The sequence below is a fragment of the Colletotrichum jinshuiense genome, chromosome 2 (genome assembly GCF_051148585.1).
Source record: "Colletotrichum jinshuiense chromosome 2, complete sequence".
NCBI classification, from domain to species: domain Eukaryota; kingdom Fungi; phylum Ascomycota; class Sordariomycetes; order Glomerellales; family Glomerellaceae; genus Colletotrichum; species Colletotrichum jinshuiense.
This window is the reverse complement of record NC_139309.1, coordinates 4,820,629-4,845,941: the sequence shown is the minus strand read 5'-3', so window position 1 is coordinate 4,845,941 and position 25,313 is coordinate 4,820,629. Positions and strand designations below refer to the sequence as shown.

Sequence of the window (25,313 nt, the reverse complement as noted above, 5' to 3'; positions counted from 1 at the left end):
ACGGGACAGGTACAAGGTGCGTATCTACACTCCTTGCGCGAAGATGCCTACCCCGTCTTACTGCTCATGATGCTGATCTTCGTCTATATAAGGCCCCAGCCTTGCCCCTGATGTGGGAGAGTATGCATCAAGAACCCAAGCAGCTCGTGGATACAGTCGCATCGCAGCAACACAATGGCCAAGCCACAGCCCGTCACCGTCCTCGAAGGAGGCACGGGTGAGCCAAAGACCTACATCGTTGTTGGAGGTGGCGTCTTTGGCCTCTCGACAATCTTCTGGCTGTTGAAGGCCGAACCTAGCTGCACTGTCATTCTCATTGACCCTACCGCGCTTGCCAACCCACAAGCAGCGTCCCATGACATATCGAAGATTTTGAGGGATGATTACCCGAACCCATTGTATGCAGCCTTGGCCATCAAGGCCCTGGAACACTGGAGAAACGACAGCAGCTTCAAAGCCTATTACCACCAAGTCGGCGTGATTCGTGCCGACCCTTCCGACCACAGTGACATGAGCCGGAATGTTCACCGCAACCTTGGCCACCAGTCTGGGGCGAAGTGGATGACCCCCGAAGAGGTCCGAACTGCATGGCCTGCCTTTGCAACGGCCGACTTTGGGGGCCTGGAGCAAGTCATGTATAACCCGAACTGTGGCTGGGTCGAAGCGGCGGCCGCCATGGAAGCGATCCGCCAAAAAATCATCGACGATGGAGCCAAGCTTGTTGTCGGTGAGGTGAGCACGCTGCTCTTTGACGGTAATGGCGACTGCACTGGCGTGAAATTGGCCGACGGCGACGAGATGAACGGCACCGTCTTGCTCTGTACTGGTGCTCGCACGTCTGCCCTGCTCGCCGAAAGTGCCCCTGATAGAAAGGACCTTCACGCCGGCGACAGGATACGCGCCACCGGTGCTGTAAGTTTCACAACAAGCGTTCAGGGGGAGCAGAAGGAAAGATTCCGAGGCGTCCCCGTGCTCAAGAACCGTGTGCCTTCGGTTAAAGGTAAGCATGCCAGCGGCACGCCGCAGGCAGATGCTAACGGGAGAACAGGCGAGTCCATGGGCATGACTCCTGATGGAATTTTGAAGTTCAACTGCGATATGGCTTTCACTTTTAATCAGTTTCACGTTGCCTCCGGAGACACCATGTCGCTGGCCCCGTCGACCAGTGACCTTACCCAGTGGACCACTGAAGATAGAATCCCCAAGCACCTCAGGGAACAGGCCTGCATAACCATGAAGGGACTGTATGGAGACGAGATGGCGGGTAAACATATTGAGCAGTACCGCATATGTTGGTGAGTGCATCACCGCACATTTCCCGGAACGCAAGCTGATACTGCCCAGGGACGCGACCACCCGCGGACACGACTTCATCATCTCGCCCCACCCCCGATGTAAGAACTTGCTTATAGCGACGGGCGGCTCGTTCCATGGCTGGAAGTTCTTCCCCATTATCGGGGAATACGTCGTCAAGATGCTGCAGGGCAAATTGGAACCCGAGTACGCCGACATTTGGGCCTGGGACCGCGACCACAAGATGAGCAACCAGGTGGCAAACCCCACATACGATATCGAGGGTGATATAGGGCATTGGATCAAGGCAGATAAGTGAGTGCTTGGCGACGGAAGGTTTATTGATCGACGGGCACAGGTCTTACTTGTAAACCAAAACCTTGCATTATACTGGCCTCGCTAGACGGATTGCACCTATAATGGACGGCATCTACCTTTTGTTATTCCTCATGGAGTGGTGGAGATGGAGCACGGTTGGTTGCATTGGTCTGGCAATGCGGCTTATATCGATCGTGTCTTCAAGTCGTCGGCATTCAAAATGGTGTCTTTTTTATTTATTTCATTTTACTCCCCATCTGATGCTGTCACCAACCAGGGATTCAAGATGCGCCGACACGAGCGCATACAGTTTTATGTGATGATTTTCCCAAGCGCCTTTTACTGACCCCCGTTCATATCCACGGATATATGTACCGAATTTGCTTGTTCATTGCCCTCCTTCTCTCTTTCTGGCCTCTTGGCCTAGTAGACTGCCGCCAGTCTCTTAGCCTCACAACGCTCCTATTTTTTGACGGAGCCCCCTCACGACGATCCATTGACGGCCAACTTGCCCTGCGTCTTCTCCAAATGCGCCACCAGATCCGCAATGGTGCACACCTTGAGGCCGAACCGTCTGGCAAACTCGATGCACTGCTCACCCCTCATCATGCCCGGGTCCTGGTGCACGGCCTGCCCTTCGACGGCGACGCCGTCGTCGACCAACTCGCAGATGGCCGCCGCCTCCTTCTTGCCCGCCAGGCGACAAAAGTCGATGGCAGCCTCGGTGTGGCCCCTTCGCTCACGGACGCCGCCCTCGCGGGCGCGCAGGGGGAGCACGTGGCCCGGCCGACGCAGGTCGGCGGCCTTGGATTCGGGGTCAGCCAGAACTCGGCAGGTCAGAGCGCGGTCGTGGGCCGAGATGCCCGTGGTAAGAATCGGGTCAGCGGCGTCGACGGTGATGGCGTAGGCGGTGCCGCGGGGGTCCTCGTTGGAGGTGACCATTTGCGGCAGCTCGAGGTGGTCGAGGATGGAGGGGCTGAGGGGCGCGCAAACGTAGCCCGACGAGTGGCGGATCATGAAGCCCATCTGGGCCGCGGTGAGGGACTCGGCGGCGATGATGAGGTCGGCTTCATTTTCGCGCGAGGGGTCGTCGAGCACGACGAGGAATTCGCCGTTCCCTGGGGAGTGGCGCAAAAATGTCAGCCGCGGGGTGGAGGAGGGAGATGAAGGCGGGCGCGTTCACAAGGTGGGGGGGTGTCTGCCGGCTACTTACGGAATGCCTCAATGGCCTCCGGGATGGAGTCGAACTTGGACTCGTCTATTGTTGAGGAGGGCATTATTGCGCTGGTTGAGTTTGGGTGTCTGAAGCCGAGGGCGGAGAGGGTATCGCGAGGTGGTGATGGAAGGCGGGAGAGGGCGGTGGTGGCTTTGAACGACGGTCCCGGCGGCGAGGGAAATTTGGCGGTGGTCTGCTCCTGGAGGGGGAGGGGAGGAGGGAGCGGGACAGAGTTCAGTGCCAGGGGTCCGGTTTCTTCAACTGCGCCAGGGATTCCGTCATGCAAAAGGAGGGGCAAAGTGCTGTGAACAGGTGCAACGACCGGCAGATATGGGGAATTTTCTGGGCCGAATCCGGTTCGTCTGGTCTCGGGAATGCGATGGATGGCGATTGCGGTCGTTGAAATTCGGTTGCCTCGCCTTTTTTTCTACCACGAGCTTTATTTTTATTTTAATATTTTTAAAACAAAGATACCTGAATGATTCTGAAGAGCCCGCCGTGCTGCCGGGCCGGGGCGCAAAGCGTGTCTTAATAACGTTGACGATGAGGATTGAATTGGTCCCGGCCGAGGATCGCTCGGCTTGTTGGTTGACTCATGCTTTGCGCGGGCTTGTTAGTCTGTCATCCATTCATGTAGTTTGCGCGCGCACCTGGACCCTGGGTCCTGGGGGGGGGGGGGGGGGCTTGGCCTGGCCGCCGACTGCGCCGAGGATTCGGCCTGCGCGCGGGTTCACGTTTCGGTCGGCGGTCGGGCTTTTGGCGGTAGGGGAGGGGGGAGGGGAGGGGGATGACCAGTGGCATGACTGACTGACTGACTGCTGGCTTCACTACTCTTCGCTGCTGACTGCTGCCCCTGTCAGGTGTCAACGGCGCAACCCGATCGCGGGGGTTACGTAAGGACGGCATCTACCACCACGCTACCTCCGAGTTCTGCCAGTGCGGCGGGAGAGGGGGATGGATTACTGACGCTGACAAACCCTCGAACAAGCACCCGCGCGGCCCCGTTTGCTATGTGGTGGATTTGCTCGTCGGTCCTGAGCAACAAGGCACTCGTACTTCTTTTTTTGGTGGACATGCCCTTGCATATTCGGAGATCGGATGGGGCCCCCCCCTTCTCACAGATAGATGATTAGCCGGGCGCAGTAGCCGCCGAGGATTATCAAAGGTTATTAATATTGTTAGTGTACAGAGTAGAGAGAGAATGGCCGTTTAACGGAAACCCGCACCTGCAGCTGCGGTTCAGCAGGGGTGTGTGGTGGCAGAGGTAATATACACTGCACTGGAGTAATGCACTGACGGTAATGCACTGACGACGTCGGCCAACGACGCCGAGGTTTGCACTGGAATTTCTCCGAACGAACGCACCCCCCAGCTAGGACCAAAGCTCCATCGCGCTATCCTGCTTTGTCATCATTCTTTTTGCTTCAGGATCGATCCTCAGCACACCACCAACCAAAGACCACGACGTATCTCTCGCCATGGCCTCTTCACGCCCGGCGGCAGCCGCTTTGCTGCGCTCACTGAGGCGGACCAGCCCCCTCACCCAAGCCTCCCGCGTGGCTGCGACGTCACCCCTCCGAACGGAACCCGCGGTTGCATGCCGCCGGCCGAACTCGACCTTCTCCTCCGTCTCCCCCGATGAGGTCGCGCACTTCAACGCCCTCGCCGCCGACTGGTGGGACCCGCACGGCTCCTCGCGGCTGCTGCACCTGATGAACCCGGTCCGCCACAAGTTCCTCCGCGACTGCCTGGAGAGCCAGCCCGACACGGCCTCGCCGCCGAAGCGCTTCCTCGACGTCGGCTGCGGTGGCGGCATCTTCGCCGAGAGCGCCGCGAGGCTCCCCGACACGACGGCCGTGACGGCCATCGACCCGACGCCGGGCGTCCTCGCCATCGCCCGGGGTCACGCCCGCCGGGACCCGGCGCTGCGGGGGAAGCTCGAGTACCGGTCGGCGACGATCGAGACGCTGCCCCTGCCCGAGACGGCGGCGGGGCTGTACGACGTCGTGTCCGTCTTCGAGGTCGTGGAGCACGTGCAGTCGCCCGGCGAGTTCCTGAGCCGGTGCGCGCCGTTCGTGCGGCCGGGCGGCTGGCTCGTCGGGAGCACCATCGCGCGGACGTGGACGAGCTGGTTCACGACGAACCTGGTGGCCGAGGACCTGCTGGGCATCGTGCCCAAGGGCACGCACGACTGGCGCAAGTACATCAACGACGACGAGCTCAAGGGCATGCTCATGGGCCAGGGCTGGGAGATGCCGCGCGTCGCCGGCGTCGTCTACGTGCCCGGCCTGGGCTGGAAGGAGGTCCGGGGCAGCGAGAAGGTCGGCAACTACTTTTTCGGCGTCAGGAAGGCCGAGGCGTGAGGCGCGCCACGCCACGCGAGGGCGGCGAGGGCGGCGAGCCGAGAATTCCGTGTGTAAAAACAGCTGTACATCATATTTTCTCAACCAAAAAGACAGAAGGACGGACTACTGGTGATACCCTCCCCTATTAGACTGGCGGGGCGAATTGAGTCTCGAAGGACATAACCATCGTTGGAAGGACCAGCTAGGTCTTCTCTTCCTGCCAATATCATGTGGATTTTGGGCGCATTGCCCTGCTCGTTTGCCATTTTGCGACATTGTAATGGGTCCCAACGCGCTGAGTGATTCCTGGTTTGCCTCCCGGTTTGCCTCCCGCGGAGGGGAGGGTGGACGTTGTGGGCAGTAATCGTGTAGTTAGTAATTAACCGTGTAGTCATGTCAATGCCACATGTCGAGTCTCCAATTGCCCAACTCACCACCCTTTTATTTTTAGTTTTGTCTAATTTTATTTTATTTTTAACATGGTCTGGTGCCGACTCTAAGAAATGACCAGACGAAGAACAAATTCTCCGCGAGAACTCGTCACCGCACTTCTGTGAAGCTATACGTCCATGTTTCTGTCCAAATTTGCCATGCACTAATGTACGCGATCCCCAGACCACCTTGTAGGGACGCCACCAACCAGGTGCAATGGGAGAAGCAATGCATGTCATCGTTGGCAAACGCCAATTCTGGGATGTGTATCTCCCGTATCTCCTTTCCAAGGCGCCCTCTGCGTGCTGATAGCGGCAGTGGCCCGTCCAATCAAGCCCAATCAAAATCAAATAAGCTCACGCTTATCTGACATTAGGGACGACGACGGCCTTACGGAGGGTGGCTCATTTGGTAGCTTTTCCTTTCTCCTAGGAAGTACAGAACAGAGAGCAAACAACTCCCCACGCACCCCCCTGTCCCTTCGTTTGCCCACGGTTTCAGTGGGCGTGTGAGGACGTGTAGTGTACTATGTACGTAGTGCTAAATGCCATGACGACGGGGTCGATGGTGTCTTTCTCCGCGGGCGCAACCAGAGCCGCCCGCTGCGGGCCGCAATGCTGCGCCTCTGATTCGTCGCTGCCGTCCTTATCATCCCATGGCTTTCCCCTTATCAACACGATCGACTTCGCCAGACATCCCATTCCCTTACGTGTAATACCGTGCCGCCTTTACGTCGACTCTTCCTGGCAGGCCATGCGAACCGTGGCCCGGGGGGCCACTAAACCTTGAATTCAATCGTGGATAATGCCCTCCGTCGGATGTTGCTGCTTTCGCGCCACGGCCAATCAGCGGCCGCCACCCCCGGAGGCCCTCGTGCTGATGGTCCGTCTCGCCGGAGATGCTGATCCCAGCGGATCAGGCTTGAACCGGCTTCATGGCGCGCAGACGAAGGGGTGATGCGTCTTTTATGGCGGTCCGTCGAGCTCGTCGAGGGCCAATAATTAGTCTGCGTAGGAAGTCCTGCTCTTTTTTTGGTTTTCTCCTCCAATTTCTGTGTTTCCTGAACCCGTGTTTCGCTCTTCTAAACTCGGTTCCTTTTTTCTTTTTGCCTATTGCCCCGCGTCTCAAGTATCGTTTTGCATCTTCAAGATGGCGGAACGGAAGAGACTGGTCGTTGTCGGCCTGGGCATGGTCGGCATCGCCTTCATGTGAGTGATGTCTCCTGCTGAGTGGAGGCGAGTTGGCTGGCTGACTCCGTCAAGTGAAAAGATGTTAAAGCTGGACGCCCGCGCAAATGAGTATAGTATAACAGTGCTTGGGGAGGAGCCGCACCTGGCGTACAACCGCGTCGGTTTGACGAGCTTCTTCGACCACCGCAAGGTCGAGAACCTCTACCTCAACCCCGAGGAATGGGTACGAAGCCCCCCTTGGAAGTCTCGTTGATTTGTCCTAATCATCGCGCAGTATCACAGCACCCCTCAAGGCTCACTAGGGTACCACGTCAACACCAGAGTCACAGACATTGACTCGCAGTCAAAAACAGTGACATGCTCAAATGGCGAGGTCGTGCCGTACGACATTCTGGTCATCGCCACCGGCTCAGATGCCGTTCTCCCCAAACACACCCCCGGCCACGACGCAAAGGGCGTTTTCGTGTACCGGACGATTGATGACCTCATCAACCTGATTGCTTTCGCTGCTCAGCGGAAAGGCACCGCCGGAGCCGTCGTCGGCGGTGGGCTGCTCGGCCTGGAGGCCGCCAAGGCCATGATGGACCTGGACTGCTTCCAAAAGGTCAAGCTGATTGAGAGGAATCGGTGGGTGCTGAGTAGGCAGCTGGACGCCGACGCTGGTTCAATGGTTGTGGAGCAAGTCCAAGAGCTCGGCCTCGATGTGCTCCTCAGCAAGCGGGTGGGCAAGATCGAGGTGACCGAGGACAACCATGTCCAAGGGGTCGTCTTCGAGGACGGCGAGCGCATGGACTGCTCAACCATCTGCTTCGCCATCGGCGTGCGGCCGCGAGACGACCTTGCGCGCAGAGCAGGCATCAAGTGTGCTGACCGTGGCGGCGGCATCGTCGTTGGCGACGACTTGAGCACCAGCGCCCCGGACATTTACGCCATCGGCGAGTGCGCCAGCTGGCAGAGCCAGACGTTCGGCCTGATTGCCCCGGGCGTCGAGATGGCCGACGTCCTCTCTTTCAACCTCACACAAGCGAAGCTGCACCAGCCGCGCGCATTCAAAAGACCCGACCTCAGCACCAAGCTGAAGCTCTTGGGCGTCGACGTTGCGAGCTTCGGCGACTTCTTCGCCGACCGGGACGGCCCGCAGTACTTGCCTCCCAAGGCGGCACGCAAGGCGAAGAAGGGCGACGAGCAGAGCACCATCGAGACGCTAACAAACGGCCTTCCGCCGGCCCCGGTCAAAGCACTCACGTACCGCGATCCTTTCCAGAACGTGTACAAGAAGTATATCTTCACCGAGGACGGCAAGTACCTTCTGGGTGGCATGATGATCGGCGACACAAAAGACTACATCAAGCTGGTGCCGATGGTCAAGAATATGAAAGAGCTGGACGTGCCCCCGAGCCAGCTCATCCTCGGCGCCAAGAAAGACGGCGAGGACGACGGAGACGACTTGACAGACGACACCCAGATCTGCTCATGTCACAACGTGACCAAAGGCGACGTTGTCAACACGGTCAAGGACGGCACCTGCAAGACGCTCGGCGAGGTCAAGGCGTGCACCAAGGCCGGTACGGGCTGCGGTGGCTGCATGCCGTTGGTGACGACCATCTTCAACAAGACCATGCTGTCCATGGGCAACGAGGTCAAGAACTACCTGTGCGCCCACTTCAACTACTCGCGTGCCGACCTGTACAACATCATCCTCGTCAAGAAGCTGCAGACCCTCGAGGAGGTCATGCGCGAGGCCGGCAACGACCCCAGCTCGCTTGGCTGCGAAGCCTGCAAGCCCACCATCGGCAGCATCTTTGCCTCCCTGTGGAACCGTCATGTCATGGACAAGCCGATGCACGGCCTGCAGGAGACCAACGACCGCTTCCTCGGCAACATCCAGCGCAACGGCACGTACAGCGTCGTTCCTCGCGTGTCTGCCGGCGAGATCACCCCCGACAAGCTCATCGCCATCGGCAAGGTGGCGAGCAAGTACAGCCTGTACACCAAGATCACCGGTGGACAGCGTATCGACATGTTCGGCGCCAAGAAGCAGGACCTCTTGGACATTTGGAAGATGCTTGTCGACGCCGGCATGGAGTCTGGACATGCGTACGCCAAGTCTCTGAGAACGGTCAAGAGCTGCGTCGGCACGACGTGGTGCCGGTACGGCGTCGGCGACAGTGTCGGCATGGCGGTGCGCTTGGAGGAGCGGTACAAGAGTATCCGCGCTCCGCACAAGATCAAGGGCGGTGTCAGCGGCTGTGTCCGCGAGTGCGCCGAAGCCCAAAACAAGGAGTAAGTGGGGTCGTCTTCCCAACTTGGTGCCTTGACTGACCTCTTCCGCAGCTTCGGTCTCATTGCCACCGACAAGGGCTTTAACATCTTTGTAGCCGGCAACGGTGGTGCCAAGCCCAAGCACTCGGAGCTGCTCGCCAAGGACGTCCCTCCAACAGAGGTAATTCCCATTATTGACCGGTACCTGATGTTTTACATCCGCACCGCCGACAAACTGCAGCGGACAGCCCGCTGGCTCGAGAACCTGCCCGGCGGCATCAAGTACCTGCAGGAGGTCGTCCTCGAAGACAAGCTGGGCATCTGCGCCTCGCTCGAAGCGCAGATGCAGGAGCTCGTCGACAGCTTCTTCGACGAGTGGGCCGAGGCCATCAAGAACCCGGCCATTGCCGCCAAGTTCAAGCAGTTCAACAACACGGAGGAGACGGTGGAGAACATGGAGGTGGAGCTCGACCGCGGGCAGCCGCGGCCCGTGTTCTGGGCGCCGGACTCGGCCAAGGAGGACTTCAAGGGCCTCAGGGAGAGGTGGAGCAGCATGTCGTGGCAGCCAATGCTGCCGGCGAGCCACTTCTTCGGCGCCGACGACACGCCGAACGGCATCTCGGCGACGGTCAAGCGCGGCGACACGCAGCTGGCGGTGTGGCGCATCCGCGGCAGGTACTACTCGACGCAGCAAATGTGCCCGCACAAGCGGCAGTTCGTGCTGTCCGACGGCCTGGTCGGCGAGGAGCTCGGCACGGACACGTGCGACGACTCCAAGAAGGCCGACTCGGGCTGCGGCACCAACGGCGACGCCAAGCGGTCCGCCCCGTGGGTGTCGTGCCCGTACCACAAGCGCAACTTCGACCTCGCCAGCGGCGACTGCAAGAACGACGGCGAGGTCAGCATCGCCACGTTCCCCGTCGAGGAGCGGGCGGACGGCATGGTCTACCTCAAGCTGCCCCCCGTCGAGGAGCTCGACGCGGCGCTGGGCACGGCCAAGTGGATGGTCAAGAAGGGCGAGTCGGGCGGCTCGCAGTTCGAGCAGCTGGACAAGAAGATCAACTTCAAGGGGCTCCGCGGGAAGAGGCCCGGCGTCAGGCCGATGGCGCCGCTCAAGATGCAGAAGCCGGCGCAGCTGCTGGTCGGCGGCGGCGGGTGCGGAAGCGCGCCGGATTGGTAAGGAAGAAGAGGAAAAGAAAAGAAAACAAAAAGGAGTGGGTGGGGGGGGGGGGGGGGGTGTTTGGGTCATTTGGGAGGCGTTTTTTTTGTGTGTTGTATAAGGGAAATAGATGACGATGCATCGGACGAGACGGGATACATGATATGAGTAGGCAAAAGATTGAGCGATATTGGTCGTTGAAGATGCGTTTTATCGATTGTCGAAAGCTGGGACGCGAATAATGTGGATATACCTTCTTCACAAACACATGTCACGTCTCGTAAGTGAAATACATTTAGGGTGCTGGGAGAATGATACAATGTTGTAGGGACCATCTAGCCGAAGAAGTTTGAATATATATGCACTGCCTTGCCTCAGTAGACCATCCTTCTTATTCCTGCCCCGACTATATAATCGTCTGTCTTATTCCTCTGATAGCATGTGTCGCACTCGTGAGTGCAGATTTTGGCTCATTTTCTCAGCTACCATCTCCTCATCTACTATCTTATTTACCATGTCCTTTTACAGCCTTCTAAGCCCACCATGTATAATGGATTTGTTCAAAGCTGAAGTTTCTTGCTTCCACCTAGATTTACTATAAAACATGCTCACGTAAAGTTAAGATGACTTGTATGCCATGAGACCTCCTGGAAACAAGACTCTTGGTATCACATAGATAGCCGTACAGGTAGAAAGCTCGCCAAATGTCAATATAGTGTATTCGGAAGCTGGTAAATCGGTGGGTAGAAGAGAAAGTAGGAAAGCTGGCAGCAGCGGCAGCAGCAGTTAAGATATCGCTGTTGACAGGCTGGAGGTACAATCTCCGGGCTCCGCTGCTGGCCGCCTGCCCGTATTCTGGCCAAGGAGTCCAACTGTTGGATTACGTGACCAGAATACGGGCGGGCGGTCAGCAGCAGCTGCCGACCGCCTGCCGCTGCCAACCTCCTACTTTCTCTTCTACATACCGATTTACAGCTTCCGAATATACCATATTGATATTTGGTGAGCTCTAGCCCATACGGGCAGTCCTGTTGTATACAACAGATACCCTGTGATTCCAACACCAACAAAGACCTTGCGTGTCTTACGAAGCAGCTGCCAAGTATAAGGAAACGCGAGTTGGTTTCTTTCCATGATGCATATGCTCCAGAAGCAGCTCATAAAAATAACACCCCAATCTTGCAGTATAAACTTCGCCAATTATGGAGGACGGAGGCAACATTTGAGCTATGTCCTGAATAGCACGCCATTCAGGACGTATCTAATGTTTCTCGGTTGAAGAAGAGCTCAGACATCGCATCCTGCCTTGGTTCAGTCATTCAGGTTCGATCCGCAACAACAGAATAGAAATGACAAAACTTTGGTAGACAGTTGCGACTTCAGCAATCCTGCATCACACCCGCCCAGAGGTATCGGTTACCATCTCGGCGGAGCGGCGTCTTCCCCATACCACACTTTCGAGGGTTCCTCACCTTCCGCGCGCATCCCAAAGGAGACATCTCCGCGCTCTAAGGCACGGGCCTTACTGGCTTCGTCCGCCACTGCTCCGCGACCAAGGGCAGGCTGCCTTGCCGCTGCGGCCGCTACCCTTACCACATCGACTCTGTGGCCACTGTGTGGGTGCTGCATGTCTGTCGAGCGGGACTGGCCGACAGAGCGGCAACGTCGGCTTGCGGCATCCGGCCCGGCCCGGAAAGCCCTGACAGAACCCGCTTCAGGGTGTCCAACCGCGACAGGGATATATAAGACGGCCAGAGAGGCCGGCGAACAAGACAAGGGCAGGCCCACTGCGTACACGGACTAGCGCGCCGAGGTGCAATGTCACGACTGCGGTACTGAATCTTGTGGCTGCGAACGAGAATAAGAGGCAGAGTGGAACAAGGCGATAGGAATCTCCATCCATGGGACGAATGAACCCTGGTGTCCAGTGCCACCTTGTAGGAAACGAGCGGGCTGCCAGACTGGGTGACGGAAACTTTGCCGCTCATTCCGAGAGGGCTTTAATGTAGTGAGAGTGGAGGCTACATGAACAGGGCTTAGAGCTGATCTGTAAATATATATTGTATATTGCCTGCAGCAAACCTTAGATCCGTAGTCACCAATCATATCAACGCCCTAAAATTTTGATCAAACGGAGTTACTTCACGTCATAAGCCCTGTAAGGTTACGATGAGGGCGACCGGTCTTGCGTTGTAACGACAATGGTGATACCGCAACGAGATGGGAAATGTGCTTGGTTATGCGATTGCTTGTTCAGTCTGACTATCGTCTGTTGGCTCGTGGCTATTACCCACTCCGTCAAAGCAACTTATTGTTCAAGATCCTATGAATTGCAGATTTCGGCCGAAGAAGCTGAGACGAAACGGTTTTGTGAGTGGCCGGTATTCTTTGGTAACCACCCAAAACAGTGTCTGGGCGGAATGGCTCATACACTCTGGTCTGTATAACACTATCGCTAATCACAAGTATTCGTAACCTGGAACATTTATAATGTAGCTGGATTTCGATTAGACGCAAAATTGTATCAGAGCACCCTTATTTGTCGTCTGGTATCTGCCCGTAGTACTTTGAACCGAACCCGGCTTATTTCACAAAGCAAAAGGTGCAATCCTGTTGATATAAGCGTAGCACATACCGAAACTACAAAAGCGGGCTTCATGAGTGAATACCGCAAAATGTCTACATCTCTAATTCTTTCAGTACCTCTTTGATCACACAATGTTAAGTTAAATGTCTTGCGAGGATGACAGTCCGCCCCGACGAGCATTTCGCTTGTGCGCGGCCAAAACCAGAGTTGCAAATTACGCAGTGTACAAAACATTGCTCCGCTCTCCCTTGGGAATTGTAGCAACCAGGAATGTAATTGGAGACTCGAAAGCCTCTGTGTATGACTATAAAGCTCAAATGATTCGTCGGCAGTACATTTTCAAATCTGAATGGCCCATACAATTAATTAAACCTCGGATTCGTACCGATACCGGGTTCGTATTACCCCTGTCCACTAGTGTTCTCCGCAGTTTTAGCGTCGCACCCGTGGCTGTCGTTTGATCTGCAACAGGGTCTGTACTAATTACAATATGACTTGGAATCTGTCGGGATTGGTGGCCCTTCGCCGTATTCGGGATCTCTCCGTGCTCTTATTGGGCAGAGTGCCAAGAATGCTCGCATTCTCTTCCTCCCATCATCTTTCTTGTTACCGGTATTTCTCTCCCCTTAATTCCCTCTATTACAACCTCCTATCCCCCCGCCTTACGAACCCGAAAGCGCTTCCCGACATCCACACAACCCCAGCACCAAATCAAAGCGTCATCGTCAGTGCCCGCACGTCTGGTGTCATGGAGAAGCGTAACCGGCGTCTTGGCCACAAGAAGTCGCGGAACGGGTGCCAGCGCTGCAAAGCACGCCGTGTCAAGGTACGAAAACCGGATTTTCCCTCATCGTTCTTTTGCTCCGAACTCATGCATTGGGCGCCCGCAGTGTGACGAGGAACGGCCGTGTCTAAAGTGCGTGGCCCATGGGGCGCACTGCAGTTTGCTAGATCGCCCCGCGTCGTTGACGGCGCCACCTACGCCACCCGTGACCACCAAGTCCACGCAATATGCACCCATTCAGGCGTCACATAGCGTCCAAGAAGCGGCAAGTGAGGCAAGTCTTACTCCAACAGCAGGTAAGAGGAAGTCGGCTTTAACTTCTAAGCTCCATCTTGATTTGGGCGGTGACTAAAGCTTTTTTACCTCATTCTTAGTGGGCACCTCGCCATATGCGGGAGACTCGGTCCCAGATCCTCGCAATGCCAACGCAGATCCTTGGGATCTCTCCGAAGATTGGCTTCAGTCATTGCTCTTGATGCACCATTACAGCACCAGCACACGGCACGTGTTACCCAATGACGATCATACAGAAGAGTTGTGGAAGACGGCTATACCCGAGATGGCCTGCTCACATGTATGTCAGAACCTTACCCTGGTTGTACCCCCATGCCCACCTTCCCTTTCAGTCGCGGGTATGTGAAAAAGTAAAGTTTACCGAGCTAGTTCGTCTCACACATCGCATCATAGACATTTCTCATGCACGGCCTGTTGGCCCTATCAGCCCTCCACTACGCTTATGTCCACCAGGCAGAGCGGAAGAAGTGGGATATAATCTCGGTGCACCACCAGAACCTCGCCCTCCGTTTCTTCGCCACTCGCTTGAACGACATCAATAAGGACAACTGCGAGGCGTATTTCTTTTTGGCTACCCTCATCTTCGTTGTTAGCATATGCTCCGTCGCCCACGGCGAGAGCCTGGGCAGGTCCATTGCGCTGAGCGATGTGACGCAGTCCTTCATGCTTCTACATGGCGTCAAGGGGATACTCGACTTCCAACCTCTGGAAGAATGGAGGCAGCATGGCGGCCCGTTGGATGCTTTGCTGCGGGTTCCGGTGTTCACGCGAGAAGGGTGGGCGTCGTCGCCGTTCCAGAAGCGGCTTGATGCTCTTACCGTCCTGGCGCGGGAAGTTCCCGCGTCCTTTTCTGAAGTCATCAATCCCCAGTCAGTTTGCGTGCTGGCGCTGGAGTCATTAAGGAGGACGCACGAGCTGCACAAGATGCAAGGGGAGAAGCCTGGTGCTGTGTGGGGATGGTCGGCCACCTTGCCTGTCATGTTCATCGAGATGATTAATAATCGGCAGCATATTGCGCTGGTTATTCTGGCGCATTATGCTGCGTTGGCGAGGCTCTCCGAGGAAGAAGATTGGCTTTGCGAAGGTTGGAGCCGTGCTGTGATGCGCCTGGTTGATGCAGAACTGAACGATGAATGGAGGCCCTGGATTGAGTGGCCGAAGCGAAGTTTACAGGAGCGCATAGACGTCGACGAGATGCAAGTTTGAATTTTGAATTGATACCCCCTGGTTTCCTTATTTTGGGACCAGAAGTTTGAATAATTGTGATACGTCTTGCGCTTTGATCAAGTGACCCATGCTCCCTGAACCGAGAATGCTTCGGAGACGAGAGACCACTCGCAATTGAAGATAAACGAAATGATTGGTTCATAATTGTTGATTCGCTGGAAACAAAATCTTATGAAATGCCCACCCCAACTCCCGTATCCGTATCCGTACCCGGCTTTCATCGCTATGTCACAATTTCCTCACCATGACAGTCTTGCTGGGGTCCGGCATAGACTAGCATCGTTCCCTGTCAGCATTGTTTCGCCAGATTTGGTTTTATCAAAGGAGGGATTTGCGGTTTACTACTTACGCTTGAGCCAAATGACAAATTGTCGTATCTCTCGGTCACACCATCCGGCAACTTAACCTCGTAGTTGGTCAAGATGTTGGCCATGATCATCTTGATCTCGTTGACGGCGAAGAAGCGACCGGGACAGGCGTGTTTGCCGTAGCCGAAAGTCAGGTGCGTGGTGCCCACACTGACGAACTGGGCCTGCATGACCACCTCCGCCGCCTTGGTTCCGGACTCGGCATATTCCTTGGCCTCGCGGAGCTTGTAGAACCTAAGGGCGTCAAAGACCTCTGCGTCAGGGAAAATTTCGGAATCCAGGTTGAGGCCGCTGGCGGGAACCTCGATAACAGTATTCGCGGGGATGATTTGGCCGTTTGGAAGCTTGAAAGACTGGAGGGCCTTGCGGAGGAAGGCGCCTTGAGAAGAATGTCAGTTTCGACGATTTTCGGGCCCACTGTGGGAAGCAGAAATGCACCAAGAGCAGCTTAGGGAGACGGGCTAGAGACATACCGGCGGAGATCGGGGAGCACCTGAGCACCTCCTTCAGGAAGCTGTCGAGTTTCTTCATATTTTGCAATGCGCCGCTCGTGAATTGACCTCCGGATTCAGCCAAGGCCTGTTGAACATCTTCTCGAAGCATGGGGATGATGTCGGGCTTTGCCGCGAGCCAGTAAATGGCGTTGGTGGTCGTCATGGAAGTCGTGTGAATGGCAGCAAAGCTGACTCCGAGCTGGGACATTGCAAGTTCCCGGTCACTGAGGTCACCGAACTTCTTCTGGGCGTTAAGAATCCATTGAAGCATGTCGTCCGGCTCCTGGTAATCCGGGTTCTTGCTTGCTTGCTTTCGCGCCTCCACAATAGGGCGGAAGACGGCTTCGGCTTCGGCGATCCGTTGGTGGAGCTTTCTGGTCGGCGGCAACCAACCTGCCACAATAGGACGCAGGAAAGAAGGCACGAAAGAGATGATGTGCACGGCTGTCATGAGGTCGGTTGTGTAGTTGATTGATGCATCGAGGTATCTCTCGTCTCTGCAGAGCTCGGAACCAATGAACACTCGGCCAGACACCATGGCAATGATGCGGAGAAGCTTTGTGTTGATATTGACTTCAGCCCATTCGCCTGATTGAGGGAGTTCAAGGCGCATTGCGTCGACCACTTCGTCAGCGATGCTTGCATTCAAGCGAGCTGTCGGAAACATTAGCGCCACTCCATTGAGAGGGTTTGTAAATGACTAACGTAGAGCCGGGGTCAAAGACGATCTCACAGCGTGAATCAAGATAGGGTTGTCGTTATTAACCTTGGTGTACTTGACTTGCATAAACTTTGAGAGGTCAGTAATTTGCGGGATTGCGGGTATATGGGGCTTTCGCATACATCGTCGATGGCTCTTGGGAAGCTGAGGACATTGTCGGGCAGCTTCTTCAACTCGGGAAGATACTTGGGAGGGACACAGATGGTGTCATTTTCTATTCGCAAGTCAGTGGTGCGTTGTAAATGTGATCTTGAGGCCAAAGTCTTACTACTCGATGTTGTGATGCGGAAGATGCTGTCCTTGAACTAAGCAAACAGTTAGCTTTGAACTCGAGAACAATCAAAGTCAGGCAGAGCCGACCTGTCTATATCCATCGGTGTAAAACTGAGGCCCCTTGCCCTGCATATATTGTAGCCTCCGCGTCCATTGCCCTCCCTTTCCAGAGACTGGTACTTTAGCCAGAGGGTCGATTCTGAACCAGGTTTGCGCCAACCACGCAAAGACGATGAAGACTAAGCCTGCCGTGGCCGCTGGCCAATGACTCGAAACTTGAGGGTCAAGGACGCTAGCTACAGCGACGGGATCTGTTGCGTTTGACATGATGAGGTTGTTTTGTCGAGGGGACGAGCATGTACGATGGAGCTACGAGGGACCACCAGGTGAAGAGAAGGATATGGTCGCTTTTTGTACTCGTCCAATCTTCTTTTGTTATAACATGGGGTCGCTGGGGACCGATTCATACAGTTATATGTGCACGTTATAACGTCTACCTCCCCTCTTGCCCCTGCAGTCCACCGCAAAACGGCCAAAGCTCGCACATTGGCTCCCCGCACAAGCACAATTCCCCGACTTCTGATTAGAGACTGATAGGTATGCCAAGACCCCGCATAACGCTGGCTTGTGCACAGTAGCTTACTTGCACATGCGTAGGGTGTGGGTGTTACTAGTCGTAATCGCGATGTTTGGCAATGCAGATCCGTGGTGGTTTGGGTGTGGTCATGTCATGGGTGGTCGTGTTCGGGTTCGGATTGTGGGTCAACCCGTCGTATTGGAAGTACACTGGGATGAACTCGTCTCAGATTGTTCCACCGGACGGGTCCCCGGATCGGTTCCGCCATTTTCCGGATCAACCAAAGCGCCGGATCGCGGGCTGACCGTTGCACCAGGTCGGTTCTTTGGGCGGCCCCCACCTTGAGCCGGCCATGAATGTACCCACCCGTAGAAACTTCGGGTATAATCACGTGGCCTGTCTCATTCCGTACCGGACGTTAGCAGCCGGAAGGACTGGTCAGGCCCCTCTGGTTCGTTGGTCAATCATTCCTGTGTCCAAAAGCAGATATTCGAGTCTTGTTCGCGTCCGCATCGTCAGCGCATCGCATTTTGTTCCGGTCCATCCCACTGAATGCGGCTGACGAGCCCGACGGTTCGAGACGCAATGCCGTTGTCCGGAGATAACACGTGAATGGTCAGGTGCAGGATTCGGATTTAATTACTAAGGTGGCCTTGACGAATGGAACTCTGAGAACTTAGAAAGCGGTGAATCGGTACCCGTACCCGTTCAACCTCGCCATATTCTCTGGTCCAAGACCCCGCGACTGGCAGTTTGATGGTTCGCAACCACGGTTCCACACGTATCAATCGGCAATTGCTGCCAAACCTCCTCAACCATGGGTAGCTATGCAAAGTTTGACGGCGACGTACCTCCGCAACGAGGTTTGGCGTTTTATAGCTATGTGGCTCTTCAAGATGTTCTCGCCGGCCCGCACCTTCACGCCTTACCGCACGCCAAGTTCGAGAACACCACATTGTCTACGGCGATTTACTTCCAAGCCTCCAGAGTCATGCATGTCACCAACATCGCCCGTGCCTCAATTGCGGCCTTGTTGTTGTTGTGTCTCCTCGTAGCAAGGCCACTCCTTCGCAAGAGGCCGGCGTGGTGCCGTGGTTTTGCCCAAGAATCCATGTATTCCGAAGCCGCTCAGCATTTATTGAAGAAGCCGTGGACATTCTGGACCGTCTATCTCTTTTCTGTGGCCTTCGCTGGGCTGTTCCAGGCAATCTTGTCTGTCCTTGCGCCGCCACGACGCGTTTTTGACCTCTTAAACCTGGCCCCTTGGCTTGTCGCAGTCCTGATCACCGCCGTCGACCGCCCTACGAAGACGCCAAAGACGCTCCTTCTTCTTCATGTCTCCATTTTGGCGTGCGGAGTCGTTTCGATGGCGTTCAGCTACAAACTTCACGGAATGATTCCCACCTTCGTCTTTGCAGACCCCTCCATCAGTCTGGCCGCCATCATCGGTATTGTTGCAATGCCGATGAGAGACCCCTTGCTCGGTGACTCCAATATCGCCCATTCCGAACCAACAGATCAGCTCCGCAGTCCCGAAGACAACCTTACCCTGTGGAGGTTCATGACTGTGTCGTGGATGGCGCCGCTCATCGCCAGGGGCTCCGAAAAACAGCTGCACAATGAGGACGTCTGGCAACTACCTTTCGATTTCCAGCATGAGCGACTCCATGGCCTGTTTCACGAACTACGCGGTTCCATGACGACTAAGCTTCTCTTGGCCAATGGCCTGGATCTTATCATCCAGACCAGTCTTGGAATCATCGAGTGTGCTGCAGACCTGTCTGCCCCTATGCTATTACAGCAGCTTTTGCGGTCCATTCAGAGCAGGTCTCAGAACATGGAAGTGTCTGTCTTGTACGCCATTGCCATTCTGGCCGTCCGTCTTGTCTCCTGTCAGTCAGCTGTTTTTCAACTTTGGTTCTCCAGACGTTGCTACGAGAGATCTCGGGGTGAGATGATCACGACCATCTACGCCAAAACTTTGTCGCGGAAATTCTTTGGCCAACCTGCTGCCGACAAGACGGTTGGCGCCACTCAAGATGCTGATGGAGATATCGCCGACACAGACGAAACAGTAGATAGCGACGAGCCTAAGAGTCGCTATGAAAAGATTATCGGCTGGTTTCGGCGACGACGGTCAAATCGCCCCAAATACCAACCGATAAAAGAGCAAAAGGAGCAGAAGCAGCCTGCCACAACAGGAAAAATACTTAACCTCATGAGAAACGACGTCTACGAAGTTGCCCAACGGTTTTGGGAGTTTCCGACTTTCGTGACCAAGCCGCTTCAATTCATCTTCTCTTTTATTCTTGTTTGGCAGCTCCTGGGGTGGTCTTGCGTATTTGGAATGGCCTGTGTCATTTTGGCTCAACTCTTGAACACCGTCTTCATCCGCCAACTTCTCAAGAAGGAACGCTTGCGAAGGGCCGCAACTGACGCAAGACTGCAAGCAACATCGCAGTTCGTCGAGGGAATCAGGCACTTGCGCTGGTACGACTGGCAATCGAAATGGCTCGACAATATCATGGTCACTAGGCAGAATGAGCTAAGTGCTAGGGTTGTGACAGGCCTATGGAGCATTGCGATTTCGACTCTCAACATCGCTTCCGGGACCCTTTTCCCGGTCGCTACATTCTTCGCCTACACATTCATTGCCGGCAATACCCTGACAGTTGATGTAGCATTTCCGGCCTTGTCTCTTTTTGCCCTATTGGAAACTAGCTTCAAGGAATTGCCTGGTCTTATCACCGTAATTCTAAATGCGTCCATTGCTATGGGTCGTATTGAGGAGTTCATGGCCGAACCCGACAAGGACGGCATATTCTCAGATCACCTCACGAATGATATCAAATTCTCCAAAGCCACATTCGCTTGGCCGGGGTACGAGCAGCCGGTATTGAGGGACCTGAACCTTAGCTTCCCACAAGGCCTCACTGTTGTGTTTGGTAAAGTCGGTTCTGGCAAATCAGCCCTATTGCAGGCAATTCTGGGAGAACTAGACCGTCAAATGGGCGACATCGTCATCCCAACTGAACCCATTGGATACTGTGCTCAAAGCCCTTGGTTGCAACACATGAGTATCCGCGATAACATCCTCTTTTCGGCGCCCTTCGACCCGGCTAGGTACACCCAGGTTTTAGATGCGTGTGCTCTGCTTCCGGATCTGGCCAACTTTAAACACGGGGACCTGTCTGACATGGGTGAGAATGGAATCGGCTTGTCGGGCGGACAGAGAGCGCGGGTTGCTCTTGCCCGTGCTGTCTACAGTCAATCGCGCGTGCTGCTTTTGGATGACCCTCTTGCAGCCCTGGACCACAACACTGCCGAGTCCATTGTGAAAAAGCTGATACAAGGCCCGCTAGTGGAAGGTCGTACTGTGGTTCTCGTCACACACAGAGTCGATCTATGCCTTCATTTGGCTGGCCAGTTGGTTGAGGTTGCTGATGGCACGGCCCGAGTCTTGAACTCCGAAGAGGCATCGGCGGAGGTTGCCAAATTTCTCTCCGAGGACGACGACGCGGCAGGACACCATGATCAGCAAGAGCACACTCTCGATGAGGGACAACAAGATGCTGCAATACCATCCAAGTTCATCGAAGAGGAACATCGTGCTCACGGTGGTGTAATGTTGTCAGTTTACTGGACTTACATCAAAGCCGGGAAGCTCAAGTGGTGGGCTGTGCTCATTCTAGTGTTTTGCTTGTTCAGACTGGGAACCCTCGTCAACTACTGGTTTCTCAAGGCTTGGGGCGAGGCTTACAAAAACAAAACTTCGACGAACAGTGCATCGGCCGATTTTGATTTGTCTCATCTCTTCGACGGCCTTCCAGATCCCGATAGCGACTTACGGCCATGGCTATGGGTCTATCTCGGAGTTGCCCTTGCTCAAACTCTAGTTTACACATTGTCGGAAAGTCTTACCCTGCTTATGGTCATCACAGCAGCGAGGGATCTTTTCAAAAGAGTCATCAACCGAGTGAGTCGAGCAACGTTCCGGTTTTACGACGTCACTCCAGTGGGACGCTTGATGAATCGCCTTGTCTCTGATATCGGCATGGTCGATGGAGGTATCATGGGTCCCTTGCGAGAAGTGGCTGCGCACTCAATCACCTGGTTCTCGAGCATGGTTGTCATTGCCTCCATCACTCCGTTGTTCCTGATTTTCTCGGTTGGAATGACTCTCTTGTTCTTCTACATTTTCATGCGATTCCTTCCTACCTCGCAAAGCTTGCGTAGACTGGAAATGGTCTCCTTGAGCCCACTGATGTCTAATTTCGGTATCTTGCTCGACGGGCTCGCAACTATTCGAGCATTCAAAGCCCAGCACCACTTCCAAAACATGAACATTGTGGTCACCGACGCCTTCCAGAAGATGGACCACTTTTACTGGAGTCTCCAGGCCTGGCTTATGTACAGATTTGACGCTTTATCGGCCGTTTGTACTTTTGCTCTCACCCTTCTCGCACTCTACAAAGATCTTTCGCCAGGCCTGACTGCTTTTGTCCTAACCACTGCATCATCCTTCGTCGTAGCAACGCATAGACTTTGCAAGCAGTACGGAACTTTGCAGATGGACTTCGTCTCAGTTGAGCGCGTGATTGAGCTCCTGGACCTCCCCGAGGAACCATGCGGCGAAGCAAAGCCCCCGGCTAGCTGGCCTCATCATACTGACAATGTCAGTTTCGACAATGTCACTCTGAAATATGCGCCTCATCTGGATCCGTCTCTATCAGATGTCTCGTTCACCATCCCTGGCGGATCGACTTGCGCGGTTCTGGGCAGGACAGGGTCCGGTAAGTCCACCCTGGCACTCGCCCTTCTCGCCACGATTCACCCCTCCAAGGGGGCCATTCGCATCGGAAATTACAACCTGGCCGAAGTCGACGTACACGTGTGGCGCCAACGGGTTAGCTTCGTGGCACAAGATCCAGTCTTGTTTCCCGGAACACTGCGGGACAACCTTGACCCGTTGCATCAATATACCGACACTGAGTGTGTCGTGGTCCTGCACCGTGTATTGGGTCCGGACTGGGACCTGTACTCTCATGTTGAGGGCGGCGGAAAGAATCTGAGCCAGGGTCAAAGGCAACTAATTGGCATCGGCCGGGCCGTTCTCAGAAGGAGCCCGATCGTGGTCTTGGATGAAGCCACGGCGTCGATTGACAAGGAAACGGCTGCCAGAGTGCAGGAGGTGCTGAGGAGCGAGTTGACTACGAGCACGGTCATTACGATCGCTCATCGGCTTGAGGCTGTCCAGGATGCCGACTACTTTATTCGTTTGGACAAAGGAAAGGTGGTTGAGCATGGCCCAACACAGGGACTGAACCAGTAGGATATGTGAATAGTCAAGGTTCAGATATTGCATATCATTCGATGGCCCTTCCCGTTGAAAGTGGAAGGCCATCACCCATAGATGTCAATAGAATTTCTTAGACAAGCATGCTCTTGACCAGAAATCGACGTTTGCTTTCAGTATCCTCCAGCGCCTGTGAGACCTGGGCTGTGGTTGTGGTCATATTCAGTCTCAGGCTCGCTGGCGCCGAGTATGCTTGGACTTGGCGGGGAAGAGGTGGGTGTGATCGGCATTGCATTGAGGCTCCTTAAGTTGAGGGTGAATACGACGCTGAGGCTTATGGCTGAGCTGATGTGAATAATGCATTGCAGCAAAGATAGTCCACCTTAACCCCAGACGTGATATATGAGGATACCCCTGCCATCCGATGCGTTAAACTGACAAACAATCGGGTCCTTCCGAAAGTGTCTGGGCAATTCGGTTCGGACGGCTAGGCCTCATTTCCCAGGGTCAAAAACTCGCATGCCCCCCAAAAAGGGATGGCTTTCTCTTCCGCCTTTTTATTTAAGCTTTTCAGGAATCGTTCGAGACCTCTCGCTTAAGCCATTGAATGCATGCCCTTTTGAGTAAGTCTGTTTAATTTCGACGCGATAGATGCTGAGTTGAGGAGGCTTTTCCCGGGACAGCCGGTCGACAGCCCACCAGTTCGGCACGGACAACGGAGAGGGCGAAGTGTGCGAAACTTTAAATCCAGGTGCTTGAGTCGTGATCCTTGACATAACTCCTATTTTCATGGCTGGCTCCGCCACGACGGGATGAATGGCAATTAACTCAATTCCAGCTCTTCGGTAAGGCGGGGGAGAGAGGAGCTTGGAGAGGATCGTGTATTTAACTACGCGGCAAATCACCTGCAAACTAATGCTTCTTTCCCCCCCCCTCTTCACCGATCAAAGCGCCTTTGGTTTCCAAGTCGCAAGTCTCTCGCTTTCAGTCTCTCACTTTTGTATTTCGGCCAATCACCACACTCTTTTATTGTTGTTAGTCCACCTTGATATCGCCAAGATGCATTTCAACAACGTCCTCCTCGCCGCCACTGCTCTGGCCGGCGCCGTCTCCGGCTTGGCTGTCCGCCAAACCAAGCCCGTCTGGTTGACTCTCCCGGCCACCCCTAACCTCCCCTCGCCGATCTCCACGGCGACGGTGTCGATCAATGGCATCAAGATGTGGTACCAAAAGTACAACGAGAAGGCGGGCGGCGTGCCCATCGTCATGGACCACGGCGGCCTGGGCTACTCGGCCTACTTCGGCTCCGTCATCACCCGCCTCATCAGCGCGGGCCACTACGTCATCGCCGTCGACCGCCGCGGTCACGGCCGCTCGACGTTCAACGCGGCGGATGTCTTCACCTACGACCAGATGGCTCTCGACATCCACGCCCTGCTCGAGAACATTGGCGTCACGAAGTACAACGTCGTCGGATGGTCTGACGGCGGTATCACCACGCTTGCTGCGCTCATCAACCCCGTGACCACGAAGCCCATCAACAAGGCCTTCCTCTTCGGCGCCTCGTCCAGGCCCGAGCAGACCAACGCGACCTTCGGCGACACCGAGATCTTCTCGACCTTTGTCGCCCGCTGCAGGGTCGAGTACCCCCAGCTCCAGCCCACCGCCAACTTCACCGTCTTCGCGAACAAGGTCCTCACCATGGAGAACACCCTGCCCCAGTTCACCGACGCCCAGATGCGCAGCATCGACGGCTCCAAGGTCCTGATTGTCGGCGCCGAGCACGAGGAGGCCGTCAACCGCAACGTCCCCGACATCCTGAACAAGGCCATCCCGGGCAGCAAGGTCTCCATCCTCACCGGCGTCAGCCACTTTGCGCCCCTGCAAGACCCCACCCAGTTCACCAAGGCCATCACGGACTTCTTCAAGGCATAAAGGGTTTTTTTTTAAAAAAAATTGCCAACATTTCTTGTTCTGTTATGATGTATAGAAGCCATGGGAGGCATTTGTGATATTGTGCCAACGAAGAAAAAAAAAGCCTGGGCGGAGCGTCATTGAGATAAATCATAGATAGCTTGGAAATTCAATGACTGGATGGAAATCATTGTGTCTGTACCGACGTTGATCGTGAACTCGAATGATACATGGTGCCACTATATGATTGACTTTTTTTCAAAAAACTCTCAAGTACTGATAAACTCAGTCTAAACTGCCGTAAGCTGTACTTCAACTCCAGAGGTCCTGTCGAGAGGTAGTAGAACGTCTCTACTCAGTAGAGACTAACGACATTATTTTCCATTACATGGCTCTTCATACAGTAATCCTTTTTGAAATTTCAGAAGCAGCAAGTTCCTGCGCCTGCTGCCAAAGTCGACTAGGTCTTTTGTTGCAAATAACTTAAAAAGCATCTAAAAGACGTATTGTTCCCCAGCAACCTCGTCGTCCGTCGATCCGTTTAACCTGCTCGCCATCTGATA

At 55.0% G+C, this 25,313-nt stretch overlaps 8 protein-coding genes across 8 annotated transcripts; 6 read left to right on the top strand and 2 right to left on the bottom strand.

The window, feature by feature from the left end:
* Positions 1 to 174: 174 nt before the first annotated feature.
* On the top strand, positions 175 to 1,612 carry EsH8_II_001267 (FAD dependent oxidoreductase; the record flags this gene model as incomplete). The annotated part of the gene is made up of 3 exons (XM_083264565.1): positions 175 to 1,000; positions 1,049 to 1,295; positions 1,345 to 1,612. 3 exons carry the CDS (start codon positions 175 to 177, stop codon positions 1,610 to 1,612), a joined length of 1,341 nt encoding a protein of 446 aa, XP_083121887.1.
* A 482-nt stretch (positions 1,613 to 2,094) lies between these two features.
* EsH8_II_001266 (3,4-dihydroxy-2-butanone-4-phosphate synthase RIB3) lies at positions 2,095 to 2,888 on the bottom strand (the record flags this gene model as incomplete). Its single annotated transcript, XM_083264564.1, has 2 exons — positions 2,095 to 2,729; positions 2,825 to 2,888. 2 exons carry the CDS (start codon positions 2,886 to 2,888, stop codon positions 2,095 to 2,097), a joined length of 699 nt encoding a protein of 232 aa, XP_083121886.1.
* Positions 2,889 to 4,305: 1,417 nt separating this feature from the next.
* On the top strand, positions 4,306 to 5,190 carry EsH8_II_001265 (uncharacterized protein; the record flags this gene model as incomplete). The annotated part of the gene is made up of 1 exon (XM_083264563.1): positions 4,306 to 5,190. One exon carries the CDS (start codon positions 4,306 to 4,308, stop codon positions 5,188 to 5,190), a length of 885 nt encoding a protein of 294 aa, XP_083121885.1.
* A 1,563-nt stretch (positions 5,191 to 6,753) lies between these two features.
* On the top strand, positions 6,754 to 10,236 carry EsH8_II_001264 (nitrite reductase niiA; the record flags this gene model as incomplete). Its single annotated transcript, XM_083264562.1, has 4 exons — positions 6,754 to 6,812; positions 6,867 to 7,017; positions 7,069 to 9,077; positions 9,129 to 10,236. 4 exons carry the CDS (start codon positions 6,754 to 6,756, stop codon positions 10,234 to 10,236), a joined length of 3,327 nt encoding a protein of 1,108 aa, XP_083121884.1.
* Positions 10,237 to 13,550: 3,314 nt separating this feature from the next.
* Positions 13,551 to 15,086, top strand: EsH8_II_001263 (Zn(II)2Cys6 transcription factor domain-containing protein; the record flags this gene model as incomplete). The annotated part of the gene is made up of 4 exons (XM_083264561.1): positions 13,551 to 13,628; positions 13,693 to 13,882; positions 13,961 to 14,160; positions 14,274 to 15,086. 4 exons carry the CDS (start codon positions 13,551 to 13,553, stop codon positions 15,084 to 15,086), a joined length of 1,281 nt encoding a protein of 426 aa, XP_083121883.1.
* Positions 15,087 to 15,335: 249 nt separating this feature from the next.
* Positions 15,336 to 17,290, bottom strand: EsH8_II_001262 (cytochrome P450; the record flags this gene model as incomplete). Its single annotated transcript, XM_083264560.1, has 7 exons — positions 15,336 to 15,380; positions 15,457 to 15,854; positions 15,949 to 16,623; positions 16,675 to 16,759; positions 16,813 to 16,904; positions 16,959 to 16,995; positions 17,051 to 17,290. 7 exons carry the CDS (start codon positions 17,288 to 17,290, stop codon positions 15,336 to 15,338), a joined length of 1,572 nt encoding a protein of 523 aa, XP_083121882.1.
* A 1,067-nt stretch (positions 17,291 to 18,357) lies between these two features.
* EsH8_II_001261 (uncharacterized protein) lies at positions 18,358 to 22,872 on the top strand (the record flags this gene model as incomplete). The annotated part of the gene is made up of 1 exon (XM_083264559.1): positions 18,358 to 22,872. The coding sequence occupies one exon, from the start codon at positions 18,358 to 18,360 to the stop codon at positions 22,870 to 22,872; it is 4,515 nt and encodes a 1,504-aa protein (XP_083121881.1).
* A 1,023-nt stretch (positions 22,873 to 23,895) lies between these two features.
* On the top strand, positions 23,896 to 24,771 carry EsH8_II_001260 (Alpha/Beta hydrolase protein; the record flags this gene model as incomplete). Its single annotated transcript, XM_083264558.1, has 1 exon — positions 23,896 to 24,771. The coding sequence occupies one exon, from the start codon at positions 23,896 to 23,898 to the stop codon at positions 24,769 to 24,771; it is 876 nt and encodes a 291-aa protein (XP_083121880.1).
* Between the last annotated feature and the right edge of the window lie 542 nt (positions 24,772 to 25,313).